The sequence below is a fragment of the Copadichromis virginalis genome, linkage group LG15, assembly GCF_057382275.1.
Source record: "Copadichromis virginalis isolate Kocher_CV1m ecotype Utaka linkage group LG15, C_Virginalis_male_GT1.1, whole genome shotgun sequence".
NCBI classification, from domain to species: Eukaryota; Metazoa; Chordata; class Actinopteri; order Cichliformes; family Cichlidae; genus Copadichromis; species Copadichromis virginalis.
In genome coordinates, this window is record NC_140632.1 from 33,479,099 (window position 1) to 33,494,965 (window position 15,867).

At 41.8% G+C, this 15,867-nt stretch overlaps 1 protein-coding gene across 2 annotated transcripts in view; it reads right to left on the reverse strand.

Moving 5' to 3' along the window:
• The window catches only part of mcm9 (minichromosome maintenance 9 homologous recombination repair factor), a 37,298-nt gene that overhangs the window by 12,012 nt on the left and 9,419 nt on the right, over positions 1–15,867 (reverse strand). For both annotated transcript variants that reach the window (XM_085432986.1, XM_085432987.1), the window contains exons 8-11: positions 15,686–15,811; positions 14,499–14,618; positions 3,262–3,436; positions 41–243 (exon numbers count right to left, since the gene is read on the reverse strand). In XM_085432986.1, coding sequence (XP_085289112.1) covers positions 41–243; positions 3,262–3,436; positions 14,499–14,618; positions 15,686–15,811 — 624 coding nt within the window. The remainder of the gene's footprint in view (positions 1–40; positions 244–3,261; positions 3,437–14,498; positions 14,619–15,685; positions 15,812–15,867) is intronic.

The following is a 15,867-nucleotide window of genomic DNA, read 5'->3' on the forward strand; positions in this document are numbered from 1 at the left end:
AGTCATATTTCACTTCCAAACTCAAAAACATGTCTTCTACCTCTGTCCTCCATAATGAAAGAGGAGATGATGTGGTCCCACTCTGCATTTCTGGTATCCAGCAGAACTAAAACCAGGTCAAAACGACTTAGCAAAGGACTGGCCAGAGCTACGTTCACAGACAGTGGCTCGTTGGGATCATACTGGCCTTTAGGGTTGGTAGCTGCCAGAATGGTAGTTCTGGTATTCAGTTTACACACCATGCTGCAGAAAGAGAGAGCAGTGGATCACACAGAAAAAAAAAACGAGAAAAAAAACAGATGAGTAAACACTTTTTTTTTTTTAAATTAAAATGATCCATTTAAATAATCCAGTATGTGGATTAGGAGATTTATTAGTTTATCAAGGTTCATTTTGTATTAGATTCCCCTTGTGTTTTCTACCCCTGTGTTAAGTTTCCCTCGTCCTTTATGCGTTTCATGTCTGCATGTCTTTTGTCGTGAAATTCATGTTGTCATGTCTGCGTTTCATTATGTTTCCTGTTTTATTTTGAAGAGGTCCTATGTTCTACGTTCAATGGGTTTAGTTTTACTCCTCCCCTGTGACGTCATTATGTTCATGTGTGTCAGCTGTTTCCCCATGTGTTCCCACTTCCCTCATAGCTGTGTGTTATTCTCCCTGTCTTCCATGAGTTTGTTGTTGTTAGTTTCCCAGTTTAGTTTTGTTCTTTGTTTCACCTCCACGCTTGCAATAAAGCTGTGTTTTTGAGTTCACGTTTGCCTCGGTAAGGTTTGCGTTTGGGTCATTTTCCTGCCTGCACACAGCCGTTTTGTGACAATGTATAAAAAAAAAAAGCTGTATAATATTACTGTCAGAGTTTGAGTACAGTATTGTCGTGTGAAATAAGTGTAAATAAAAAAGGAGGGGAAAGGAAAGAGTTGTTAAGATCTCAGTGCTACTTAGGAGATGTTTACAAACTTACAAGGTGAGTAAATGTTTAAACAATAGGAAGGAGAGGAATGTAGAAGACTGTAAATGAGACCCATGAGCTGAGCTGTTGTTTGGGAAAGTGGAGTGAGTTGGTCCTGAGGCCCCGTTGATGAAAACCAGAAAAAACAAACCAAACAAAAAAACTGTCGGCTGGATTAAATGATGTTCTATCCAAACTGGCAGCTCACATGTAGCTCTTCAGCAAAATGAGCCAATAGGATAAAGAAAAGAGAAGATTCTGCTGAATACCAATGAGCATGCCTTTAGTAGACTAGGTCATAAACAAGGTCTTAACAAAATGAGCCACTTGGCACAAGTAGAACAAGAAAAAAAGGAAACCCTGCTAAACACCCATGAGTGGACGAGGTCATAAACACAAAACGAGCCACTGATAACCGTGACTAGATGCCAGAACCTTATGAACATACTTAAAAGTGGACATTGTTAAAGGAGAGTTTGCATAGATATTATAATGACTAAAATTACTTCAGTAGGAGAATTAATTAATGCCCAATGCAGATTATATTTGGTAGTAGTGTAGAATATTTGAGAACAGAAAAATGAGGTCATTTTTTATAAATCGTTAAAATAAACAATACTAAACAAAAAAAAGTTTCAACAATAGCAAAATCAAGACAATAAGACTCCAATGATAATAAACGACATTATCAAAAGTAAGTAAATATTAATAAGGCAAAGGTCTACAACTGAAACGTCATATTTGGTCAGTCTTAACCTGCTGGTCAGCAATTTTGAATTTAGAGTGTATTCCCCCAAAACCTGCATCTCCTTAGAGACTGTGTCTGCCCCAAAACCAACAAAAAACACTTTGAGAGTCTTTTGCTGATATACGGCATTGAAAAAAAAAAAAAAAAGTCATTTTAAGAGTATTCCCTGAAACCCCTCTCAGCTGACACTTTGAGTAATCTTTGAGTTGTTTTTGACCAGGATATAGCCTTCAATGTGCATATTAAATGATTTCATCTACTTTCACAATATCTCTAAATGAGAAACATCCTATCTCAAAGTGATGCTGAAAAACTAGTTCATGCATTTATTATTTTTAGGTAGGACTAATGCATTTTGTTATTAAGAAGATGTCCTAAAACTCTACAACTAAAAACCATCAGTTGATCCAAAATTCAATTTATTTTAATTCAATTCAATGTTATTTATATAGCCCCAAATCACAACTCAAGGCATTTTAAATTGTAAGGTATATCCTATAATAAGAATGCTGCAGTAAGAGTACTGACAGGGACTAGAAAGAGAGAGAAGATTTCTCCTATATTGGCTTCCCTTCGTTGGCTCCCTGTTAAATCCAGAATTGAATTTGAAATCCTGCTCCTCACATAAAAGGACTTAAATAATCAGGCCTCATCTTATCTCAATGACCTGATAGTACCATATCACCCCATTAGAGCACTTTGCTCTCACACTGCAGGCTTACTTCTTGTTCCTAGAGTATTTAAAAGTAGAATGGGAGGCAGAGCCTTCAGTTTTCAGGCCCCTCTTCTATGAAACCAGCTCCCAGTTTGGATTCAGCTAGGGTTAGGGAGAACCTAAACAGGTTCTCTTCCTCCACACACTCCTCATTCATAAAGTGCTTTACAAAACCAAACATTACAGCTAACAGGTGCACTGTTTGAGTGCAGCTAGCCAAACAGCGTAGAGCCACTTGCTGCTAAAGAGACAAAGAATGAAAGTGGACACTCTATCCTTGGTTTCTTAGAATAAAACTCATTGTTGCTGTCAAGGGCAGTACTGGAGTGAGCCCTTTAATCTGATTTTTAGTTTTAGTGTCCTTATTTTCCTCTGACTTGTAATTTCTGTCAGTAGTTAACTAACATAAACTAATGTGTGTCAATTAGCCTCAACCAACCAACCACATGTTCGGTACTGACAGAAGCTGGCGCTAAACATGTTTTTAAAACCTTAAGCACTTATTTCCTAAATCAAGCTTAACAGACAGTGCTATATTTCCATTATGTAAATTAGTTTTTCATGTTCTCTTTAATTCATGATTTGACAGTTATTTTTCCCCACAGGGCCAGGCAGGTTTCCTGTGATAAATGAAATCATTATTTAAGTTATGTTTGTCTAGTATTAAAATTTGTTTGCTGATTGGAAACATTCAAGTGTGACAAAGATGAAAAAACAAAAACAAAGAAAGAAAACCAGGAGGGGGACAAAGAGTTTCCCACAGCACTGTATACGATCGTGGTCATTCTGTGTTTGAAATTCCTAACTTCTGGTGATGTGAATTTATATGTAAATGCATGAGAGTCCTACCCAGCTTTAGCAACACTAATAGATTGTTGCTCCATAGCTTCATGGATGCTGATGCGATCCTGCTCCTTGATGCTGTTGAATTCATCAATGCAGCACAAACCACCATCTGCCAAGACCAGGGCTCCTGCTTCCAGGTGCCAGTCACCTCCATCCTTCACAGCTGCTACTGTCAGTCCTTTGGAAACACATTCACTTTATGAAGTAATACATTGGTATTATATGTAAAAATATATAGTTAATCACATGTCCGAGTCACCCTTCATTTCTTGACATTGCTTCCAACAAGGCAGATTTTATTGTATTTTTTATTTTTTTTTAAATCATCATGAGCGATACTTCTCGGGCCTTTCAAAGTTTTGGGGTAAATTGGATGTGTTTTAGCTCATTTTCAGTCCAGTCCATGTATCAGAGGAATATTTTATTGTTTGTTAAGCCACTTAACACAAAAACATGTAAAGTAATGAATCACTGTTGTGTCTACTCAAAGAAACAACACAGTTTGAAAAGCAAAAAGTAGTATTTTTGCATCAACAAGGTGATTCCAAAAGAGCTGTTAGCCCAAAACCTGGTATATTTTGTATACTTTATTAATCCCCTGTTGGGATATTACTCTCTGCATTTAACCCTCAGTGAAGCCGTGAACAGCCAATCAAGCGCCCAGGGAGCGGTGTGTAGGGACGGTACCTTGCTCAGGGGCACCTCAGGGTAGCCGTTCGGTGGATTTGAACCCCCGACCTTCCGATCATGGAGCGAACTCTACGTACTGAGCTATCTCCACCCCAATATTTCGAAAAGGTTTCAATGTGTCTTAAACAATGTGAGAAAGGGGACAAGTAGAGGACAAAAGTGGCAGACCTAAAAAACTGCTTACAACAGATGAACAGCATCTGAAAGTTGTTACAAACACACATGACAAAGAAGTCAAGCTATACATGACCATAAATTAAGTTATGTGTAATAATGGGCCCCATCTATGAACTCGGGTTAGGGTTAGCTCATAAAACTACTTTTTACACCTCTGTCTGAAATCTTGCAGGGGAGTATCTGGTCATGGCGATATTTTGTTTTTTCACCTTCTGAGAAGTGGAATCTTGCAAATACAACACCTTTGTATAGGCCATCAGTTGAGACAGAGCCAGATAATATTAACTCACAAGTGTTAAGTGACAGGATTGTTTTCTAATCTGACAGATTTTAGCTGGTGCCATGTCTTCCCATTCCTTTTTGCACCTATTTTTCTTCATATGCTCAATACTTTTCCCTACCTTTCATTTTTCGTTAATACACATTGGTTATGTGCCCAATAATTTTATATAACTGTAATTGGAATAGGTTTCAGTAAACAAAAAAACAAAAAACAAAAACAAAAACCTGTCTCAGTGTCCAAATATATATGGACCTAACTAATCCTAACAAGGATATGAATACACATGGGTGTATTCATATCCTTATGGGGACATCTCATTGACATAGTGCTTTCCCTAGCCGCTTAACCTAACCCTAACCATCAAAACACTAAAGGTCAAAGAAAAGACACACACAGTGTGTCAAAGAAAAGTGAGACACAGTGTGAAATCCCAGTAACTCTAGGCTCCCTCCACAGAATTGCATGGCAGCATTTGTTTGAACAAACAGATTTAAATACTAACAATATGTTGTCATATTGTGATTTATTAACCACATGAGTGTGGAAATTATGTTTTTTATTATGAAAAAGAAAAACCAAAATGATAAAACTTTATCTTTGGAGGCTGAATCTCCTCCAGAGGGTGTTGGGAGACCTAAAGGGCGTACTTTACCATACTTTGACGGAGATCACAGTGTTTCGAGAGGATTAAAGAAATGGCGGTGATGGACAAGGTTAACAATACATGAGAAGGTATGCACAGGGGGATGGCGACAGAAAGAAGAGGAACCAAAGGGAAACAGGATGGTGCAGCCGATCCCTAGGACCGTGCACCGAAGTTTCAAAGAAAAACAAACTAAGCCAGAACTTCTAAATACCCTAACCAGCTGTGCCAGGGGTCTGTGTCTGACATACTCCCTGAAATGAACTGAAAAGACATTTTTAATAAAAAGAATTGTTTCCTTCAAGGTCATATTGTGCCCCTCCCCAGGTTACACAAACTGTTTGGGTGATATCAAATGAATAGATTGAAACCATTGCTTTCTTTTTTAATAGTGGTTAGGATGAGAGAATTGCAGGAAATTATGACCCGACCCAGAGAATATAACCCGAATTTTAAACTTTTTTGGGAGGGCTGGGAACGGACCATGGGGGAACCTTAAGGAGGAAGTCCCATTCTGGGACGTATAAAGACCTACACCTAACCTCTTTGTTTAAAAGAACCCTCAGAGTCTGTGAGATTTTTAGAAGATAACCCTACTCAGGCTGTATGACCCTAAGCCTAACCTTTTTGGGGACCTGATAAAGTTTATGACAAACCCTGAGGAGAAATAAGCCTGCTCTGGGATGTTTAAAATCTAAAATTTAACATCTTTATTTAGTCAACCCTCAGGCTTTAAAAGACATTTGTGAGACCCCTAGAGGAAGTAACCCTTATTGGGCCACATTAAAACTCTAGGAGATATTGTATTCCTCTAATTCGGTGGGACAGAGAAGAAAAGGAGAAGCTTAGGGATCATAAAGCCTAGTTAAATAAGAGAAACTATAAATGGCACATAAGCAATCTGCTTTCCTTGTTTTTGGGCCTTCCGCTGACCGACAGGGCCAGACTCCTGGTTTTATTAGGGTGAGTGCCTTCCCCCAAACATTTCCTTGTGATTGAGATCGCTGTCAATATGGTGTGCATTCATATTGTAAAGCTAGACAGGTGAAGAGAAGTGGTATTGTTTTTTCCGAGGGTGCTTGAATGCATCACAGTGATATCTCCTGGGGGGGGTCCCTTTCTACTTGGTTTTTATATTGATTACTTATTTATCATAATTTTAGTGATTTTTTTGTCATATGGATTTTTATTTAGTTATTAATGTTCTCTATTTAGGTATAAATAAGTGAATCTTGGTTTCAGTTCAGACCTCGGGTTCTCCCCCTTGGTCGGCGACAGTCCTAAGACTCCCTCACGGACCCCACTCCCCTAACCAGTGACTAATTAGTGTCTCGGTTTTAGTTTTAGTTCTTTTTTATCCCCCCCTTATTTTCCTTTTTTCAGATTTATTTTGATATTTTGATTAGTTTTGTTACTGAACAGTCTCATTTTATTCACACAGATGAGATATCTAAGTAACACCCCGAGTAGAATGCATGACAAGGTAGGAGTGACACCACACAGTTTTAGGATTTTTGTTTTTGGTACCTGAGAGGAGCATGTTGCATGGGAGCACAATAGGCGTTCCCATGTGACTTAATGGTAACCTATCCTGGGAGAGGCCCACAGGATTGGGCGTCTCTCAGGAAATGATTTAATCCCTCGTTCTCTCCTGGCCCCAGTAGCATGTATCCCTCTGAGGAAGCAGGAGATCCGCAAAATGTCAGAAACGCGAGACCAGACCAGTGGGAGAAATTTTGGGTGGATTAGATCGAATGTAGCGGTGGATTTAGATGTGGATAATGATATTCTGCCTGCTTCTCTGTGTTCTCCCTCTGCATGCTCTGTGGGTGCCGCGGGTTGTGACCCCCCCCCCGGGCCGCTCCTGCTGCGATGCTCCTTCAGGCCCTTTTTCGTCTCCTCCAATAGGCGAGCGAATGAACATGGAAGCTCCACCCGTGGAGGACGCGTCCGCAGCGAATCAGCAAAAATGGTTAAAAATCAAAACTATTACTCAAACAGGTGAAGAGGAAGTCGGTGAAATGATAATCGAGGTCCCGCAACAACATGACCAGGCGGCCAATATGAGCAGTGACTCGCTGGACCGCACAGATCCCGACCATTTGAAATTAAATGTAAATTTCCACCTGAGTGAGGACGGCAGGGAAGGTGACGGGTCTGCTGACGATTTTAAAGCCTTAAGGCCAAAAAATGCAAGCGATGGAGCACCTCCAGGTAGATTTGACACGGGACGAGGAGATGACCGGGCGAGGTGTCGGAGCGGGGAATGGCGGGGTCACGTGGCACACACCTACATACCATCGGGCGCGAGCAAGCCTCAAGTTACAGGATTGGAAAATTAAAGCAAACAAGCCTATGGTGTTTGGGGAGAAACTCCACTCCCCCACCAGATTTAACTTGGTCTTCCTCTTCTAATATTTTAAATTTATCAAGACTCTTTACTCCGTCTGCAGCACAAATAAGCTTATTAGAAAAGGGCCTGACTTTCATTCCAGCGCCATAAAAATTTTCACGTGAGGAGTTTCGCCGGGACCTACATTGGTACCATAGAAGACCGAAACTACAAGACTTTTTTGAAACCGACAACTTCCACAGGGATCCCTTCGTCCTACCATCTGTGTGGGAACTGGAGTGGGGGGCGTTGAGCGAGTCGCTCAAAGAGCTAATAAAAAAAGATATTCGGTTGTTCCACTCGTTAAGGCCGCAGGTGGGGAGGGAGGGTAGTCTTATGGTGGAGGAAGAACGGGCGCTTAGAGAATTAAAAGTTAATCAGAACATCGTGATTAAACCGGCGGATAAAGGCTCAAAAATTGTAATTATGGACAAGCAGCAGTACAGACTGGAAGCCCAGAGACAACTGGGAAATGAGAAATATTACAAATGCATTTCAAATTCAATCCAGCCCGAGGTGCAGCAGCAAATTAGGAGGATTGTCCACTCACTACATCACAAGAGTTATTTCCACAAAACAGCGCGACTATTTCTTAGGTCCTGATGATCCCCACCCACGCTTATCCTATTCTGAGATCCCACCTGGAAGACCTATAGTCTCCGATTGCAGTGGTGCAATACATAACATCTCTCAGTACACTGAGAGCCCTCTCTAATAAACATCCAAGTTATCTTAAGGACACGTATCATTTTTTTTTAAATTCACAATAGATATAGACAGTCTGTACACTAATATCAATACATAGACAGGACAGAGTCGTAAGTAACATCTTTCAGCGGTACCCGGATGCTGTGCGCCCTGACGCGGCAATTCTCTGGCTTTTGGAGATTTGTCTTGTCAATAATGATTTCCAATTCGACAATAGGTTTCATTTGCAGATGGAAGGAACGGCTATGGGCCAGAGATATGCACCGTCCTACACAAACATATATATGAGCGAGTGGGAGACAGAAAGGCGCTGGCCAAGTGCTCATTACAACCGGTGTTTTATTTGTACTTTATAGATGACATCATAGGCGCATGGGGTCACAGGGAGGATACGTTCCAACAGTTCGTACACATCTTGAACACACATCACCCGTCTATAAAACTTAAGCAGGAGCACAGCGACTCTGAAATCAATTTCTTGGACACCACGGTCTTTTTTGAGGATGAGAAGGATGGCAAGAGGTTGCATGCAAAAGTTTATTTAAAACCCACCGACACGCATGCGCTCCTCCATAAATTATCACCCGCCACACACATTTCGAGAAATTGTGAAATCTCAAATATTGAGATTTTACAGAATAAGCAGTAAGGAGGTGGATTTTCGCAATGCTACTTCCACATTGTTTAGGAGTTTGAGGAAGAGGGGGGACTCACGCTCTTTTTTTTTGAGGAAGATACACAGGGAGACGCTCTCGGGACTTCGTACGCCTAACGCATGGACACGGGGTGATTTTCGGGAGGGGCGGGGTGGCGCAGGAGAGCGAGTTGATGCTCGGCGGATGGATACTGAACTTGGGACTCCTTTTAATTAAAACACCATCGAGGACATAACGGGAGGGGAGAGACTTTTGCCCTTTGTTAGTACTTTCCACAAGAAGTACACGCCATTTCTCAGCAGTATCCACCAAAATCTTTGTGAAATGCGGACCTGGGGGTATGCATTCGAAGCGCGGATGATCAGAGGCTTAAGGAAAAACCAAAGCTTGGGTGACCTTTTGGTTAGAGCTAAATTGGAGGGGAGGGTAAACGAACCACCTGACACATTGTTGCAGTTTTTGGTACAGAAGCACATCATAAGTAATCTGTACAGTGGAGCCTCTTAGGCGATTAGAGGGAAATTCTCTCTAGAGATACAAAAAATGTAATTTATGCCATTCAATGTAACAGGTGTGGGACGATATATGTGGGAGAAACTGCGGTTCATTTGAGAGCGCGGCTGCAACAACATCTATATGCCATTCATGCAGCGGAGTCGCGTACTTTAGTGGCCACCCACTTTAAAGAGCATGCAGTGGGGGCTCTGATTATCATGGGCTTGCAGGCAAATCCGCGATGGTCGGTCGGTCAGCGGAGAAGAATGGAGAGGGGTTGGATAGACAGATTCAACACTTATGCTCCATTGGGCCTGAATGTACAGTGGGGCAAAAAAGTATTTAGTCAGCCACCAATTGTGCAAGTTCCCCCACCTAAAATGATGACAGAGGTCAGTAATTTGCACCAGAGGTACACTGCAACTGTGAGAGACAGAATGTGAAAAAAAAAAAATCCATGAATCCACATGGTAGGATTTGTAAAGAATTTATTCGTAAATCAGGGTGGAAAATAAGTATTTGGTCAATAACAAAAATACAACTCAATACTTTGTAACATAACCTTTGTTGGCAATAACAGAGGTCAAATGTTTACTATAGGTCTTTACCAGGTTTGCACACACAGTAGCTGGTATTTTGGCCCATTCCTCCATGCAGATCTTCTCGAGAGCAATGATGTTTTGGGGCTGTCGCCGAGCAACACGGACTTTCAACTCCCACCACAGATTTTCTATGGGGTTGAGGTCTGGAGACTGGCTAGGCCACTCCAGGACTTTCAAATGCTTCTTACGGAGCCACTCCTTTGTTGCCCGGGCGGTGTGTTTTGGATCATTGTCATGTTGGAAGACCCAGCCTCGTTTCATCTTCAAAGTTCTCACTGATGGAAGGAGGTTTTGGCTCAAAATCTCACGATACATGGCCCCATTCATTCTGTCCTTAACACGGATCAGTCGTCCTGTCCCCTTGGCAGAAAAACAGCCCCATAGCATGATGTTTCCACCCCCATGCTTCACAGTAGGTATGGTGTTCTTGGGATGCAACTCAGTATTCTTCTTCCTCCAAACACGACGAGTTGAGTTTATACCAAAAAGTTCTACTTTGGTTTCATCTGACCACATGACATTCTCCCAATCCTCTGCTGTATCATCCATGTGCTCTCTGGCAAACTTCAGACGGGCCTGGACATGCACTGGCTTCAGCAGCGGAACACGTCTGGCACTGCGGGATTTGATTCCCTGACGTTGTAGTGTGTTACTGATGGTGACCTTTGTTACTTTGGTCCCAGCTCTCTGCAGGTCATTCACCAGGTCCCCCCGTGTGGTTCTGGGATCTTTGCTCACCGTTCTCATGATCATTTTGACCCCACGGGATGAGATCTTGCGTGGAGCCCCAGATCAAGGGAGATTATCAGTGGTCTTGTATGTCTTCCATTTTCTGATGATTGCTCCCACAGTTGATTTTTTCACACCAAGCTGCTTGCCTATTGTAGATTCACTCTTCCCAGTCTGGTGCAGGTCTACAATACTTTTCCTGGTGTCCTTCGAATGCTCTTTGGTCTTGGCCATGGCGGAGTTTGGAGTCTGACTGTTTGAGGCTGTGGACAGGTGTCTTTTATACAGATGATGAGTTCAAACAGGTGCCATTCATACAGGTAACGAGTGGGGGACAGAAAAGCTTCTTACAGAAGACGTTACAGGTCTGTGAGAGCCAGAGATTTTCCTTGTTTGAGGTGACCAAATACTTATTTTCCACCCTAATTTACGAATAAATTCTTTACAAATCCTACCATGTGAATTCATGGATTTTTTTTTCACATTCTGTCTCTCACAGTTGAAGTGTACCTCTGGTGCAAATTACTGACCTCTGTCATCATTTTAAGTGGGGGAACTTGCACAATCGGTGGCTGACTAAATACTTTTTTGCCCCACTGTACCTGCATGAGATGCGGGTTGTAAAAACTCTTGTTTCTCTTTGACCTAAAGGATCATACATGTGGGTTGAGAGTGTTGTTTCTTAGAAGTCTCTTGTAATAATTGCCGGAGGTATTGTGAAAATGAAGTATAATGAATATATGGTACTAATGAATCCATCAAGACCCCAAGGTGAGGGAAAGGGAGGGGAGGTGCGGTGGATGACCTGCTGTGAAACTCCTGAGCTCAAAGAAGCCATAGGTATATCTATAGAGGTATAGTTGACAGAGGAAGAGTGTGAAATAAATAAATTAGGAAGCTTTAATAAAGAAAACGGACTGAAGGCCTGCTGTTTTGATGCTATAGGAATAGAGATCAGGGGATGGGAGAAAGTGGAATAAACATCAAAATCGCCCTTAACAGATTTATTTCACGGTATGAATTTCATTGGAGGGGAGGGCAAATCAACCACCTGAGACACTGAGGCAGTTTTTGGTACAGAAGCACATGATCAGCAACCTTCATAGCCTCCTGAGCGATTATGGGGAAATTCTCTCTGGAGATAAAAAAAATGTGGTTTATGCCAAACAGGTGGATGATATATGTAGGGGAGACTGGGGCCCGTTTGAGAGTGCGTTTTTCAACAACACCTATATCCGTTCGGCGGAGTCGTGTACTTTAGTGGTACAGTGGTACACCCACTTTAAGGAGCATTGATCATCATGGGTTTGCAGGTTAATCCGGGGTGGTCGGTCGGTCAGCGGAGGAGGAGGGAGAGGGGGTGGATAGAGCGACTAAACACTTGTGTTCTGTTAGGCCTGAATGTACCCATATGAGATGTGGATTGTACTTTTTTTCTTCTTGAATTAAAGGACCACATATACAGTATTAGAAATTAGAAAATATATTCCTTTTTTAAAATTTTTACAGTTCAGTAAGTTACTTTTTTTTTTTTTAAACGTTTAAGCAGGATTTTACCTCCCACCGTCCAAAGACATGCAGCTTGTGGGGATAGGTTAATTGATTAATCCAAATTGTCACTAGGTGTGAATGTGCGAGTGAATGTGAGTGTGAATGGTTGTCTGTCCCTGTGTGTTAGCCCTGCGACAGACTGGCGACCTGTCCAGGGTGTACCCCGCCTTTCGCCCTGTGACAGCTGGGATAGGCTCCAGCGCCCCCCGCGACCCTGAAAAGGATAAGCGGAAGCGAATGGATGGATGGATGGATATACAGTATGGGTGAAAGGGGTTGCTTTTTAGTTGTCTCTTGTATTGGTTGCCTGAGGTATTGTGATTATGATATATAATGAATATGTGACACTAATGAATCCATCAGGACCCAGAGGGGGAGGGATGGGAGATGGAGTGGATGACCTGCTGTGATACTCCAGGAGCCAAGATTGGAGGACCTGCCCGTATATTGGTGGTTTGTCTGTTCTTAATCTTTGTTCTGACCTAAATAAAGGCATAGGTTACATCCATGTGATGTATGGTTAATAGACTAAGAGTGTGAAATAAACAAAGGAAGCTTCAAAAAAAGAAAACTGACTGAAGGCCTACTGTTTCGGTGCCACAGGAGCAGAGATGAGGAGATGTGAAAAACCACCACAAGTGCTTCATGTGAGAAAGTGAAATAAACACCAAGAGAGCCCTGAACAGACTTATTTCATGTGTATGAATCTACCAAAAAAAAAACAAATTAATTAAAAGGTTAAGGATGTGAGAGCTGTTGTGAGAAATCCTAGTAAACACAGGCTCCCTCCACAGAAACTGCATGGCATTTGGCTGACAAATAGAGTTTAAATACTAACAGTATGTTGTTATATTCGGTGATTTACTAATCACATGAGTTTGGAAATTGCAATTTTTAATGAAAAAAAATAAAAATAAAAAACTAAAATCAAGAAGTTCAAGAAATCTGTGGCTGAATCGCCTCCAGAGAGTGTTGGGGAAAAAAAAAAGGGGGGGGGGGGGGGGGGGGGATGAACAATATCAGTAATACACAAGAATGGTATGCACAAAAGATGACGAAGAAGAGGAGGAGAATGGTGGTAGAAGGAAGAAGAGGAACCAAGGGGTAACAGGATGCTACAGCCAAACCCTTAGACCGTGCACCGAAGTTTTAAAGAAATACAAACTGAGCCACAATTTCTAAACACCTAACCATAACCTAACTGTAACCCTGACACTAAAACCACATTTTGAGTCTCAAAATTCTCTTCAAACTTGTGGGGACCAGGATTTTGGTCCCCACAACGACTGTTGGTCCCCACAAGTATGTCTAAACAGGTACAAACACACACACAAAAGAATTATTATTTTTTTCACCTGTTTACTGAAACATTCCAATTATAGTTATAATGGACATGGACAGTGTAGACTCTCAGCTTTCATTTGAGGGTATCCACATTCGAATTGGATTGATCATTTAGGAGCTTCTGCTCCTTAACATGTGCCACCTTCTTTTTATAAGGGATCACAAGTAATTGGACACTGGACTGAAAAAAAATTCCCTTCTTTCATGAGAAAGAAAGAAAGCACTGGTGAACTTCAGTAACGCAAAAAGACCTGGATGAAGACCCGTGACTGTGTGAAAAATTGATGACACCCTAAACCTAATACCTGGTTGGGCCACCCTCAGCAACAACACCTTTTTAAAAAAAATAATAACAATAAAATTAAATTAAAAAAAACAGCCCTGTGGAGGAATTTTGGCCAACTCGTCTTTGCAGAATTCAGCCACATTGGAAGGTTTTCGCACATGAACCACCTTTTTAAGATCATGCCACAGGATCTCAGTCGGATTCGGGTCAGGACTTTGACTAGGCCACTCCAAAGTCTGCATTTTGTTGTTCTTAAACCATTCAGAGGTGAACTTGCTGGTGTGTTTTGGATCATTCCATTTGTGGATAATGGCTCTCACTGTGGTTCGCTGGAGTCCCTAGGCTTTAGACATGGCTTTATAACTTACTTCATTTCTCACTTATTCCTGAGTTTCCGTGGATCGCAACATGATGTCTGGCTTTTGAGGATATTTTGACCTACTCCACTTTGTCAGGCAGGCTCTATTTAAGTGATTTCTTGATTGAGAACAGCTGTGGCAGTAATCAGGCCTGGGTGTGGCTAGAGAAACTGAACTCAGTTTTCCGAGATGTGATACAATATTTTTTTCCCCTTAATAATAAGAAGCGGCATTTTGTGTCTCCTTTGTGTGTGTATATATAGTTTCTTTTGTTTGTTTGGGTTTTTTTTTTGGTTTTTTTTTTAAAGGGAAAAGCAGGACCTACCTGCACTTGTTGAGCCAATTCCAGCTGTGAGTACAGAACGACACATAATCTTGGCAGCATATTTCAGGAACTGAGACTTCCCTGTACCTGGGTCACCAACCAGCAACATATGACACTCGCCTAGAAGGAGCAAATCATGAATACACACATTTCACAGAGGGCCATTTGTAAAACACAAAAAACAACATAGAGGCACTGATTTGTCAGAGTTTACATTCTGTCACAAGACAGTCACAATTTTAATTTTCATGAAGCTATTTAAAGGGCCCGAAAAAGCAACATGGGTCTGTCCTCCTGTGGGCTGACCATCTCTGTGGCCCCTCCTGTGGGTGGTGAGCCCACAGGTGGCCTCAAAATCTCATCATTGCTTTTTGAGGATGATGTGATTCTCTTGACTTCATCAGGTGAGGAACTTCAAGCTCACACTGGAGCAGTATGCAGCCAAGTGTGAAGCGGCGAGAACTCCAAGTCTAAGTTCTCAGTCGGCAAAGGGTGGAGTGCTGATTCCAGGACACGGATGAGTTATTGCCCCAAGTGGAGGAGTTCAAGTATCTGTTGTTCACGAGTGAGAGGACAGGGGAGTGCGAGAGTGACAGACTGATTGGAGAGGTGTCTGCAGTGATACGGATGCTATGCCAATCGGTTGTAGACAAGAGAGACCTGAGCATAAAACGAAAGTGGTCCATTTACCAGTCAACCTATGTTCCTACACTCTTGTTGCAAGCTCTGGGGAGTGACCAAAAGAATGAGGTTCCAGACACAAGCAGTAGAAATGAGTTTACTGCAAAGCGTAGCGGGGCTCTCCCCTGGAGGTAGGGTGAGGGACTCAAAAGGAGGTGGTTCTTCTGACATCTGACTAGGATACCTCATGGACTTCTCCTAGGTGAAGTATTCCGGTTGTCTTACCAGGAGAAGGCCCAGGAGGAGGAGGTGGCTGGGGTAAGGGAAGTTTCAGTTTTTCTGCTCCAGCCACGACCAGAACCCAGATGAGCAGCAGAAATTTGATTGATGGTTGGTTCAAAAGAAAATGAACTGCAAAGGGCCAGATTCCACTTCAAAGGCACAGCTTAGAAATGTTTTGGGGGTTTTTTTAAGTTTATTTACTGGTTTGTAGGAGTCATTCTTTGCAGATACTTAAGAATATTAATATGTATTATTTAAAAATTTAAAAAAGAAAAATTGCATACCCCTAATTTTGGTCCCAGAAGAATCTATTCTCTGAACTCCCCCAGCCAAGACCATGGCCACTGCCAGTTTAATTACATACATGCCAAAAACCTGTGGACACAGGCTCAATAAGATATGGTTCCTACCTACAAATAAGAGAGAGGGAAACAAAATAAATGGATATAGAGCAAGATACACAAAT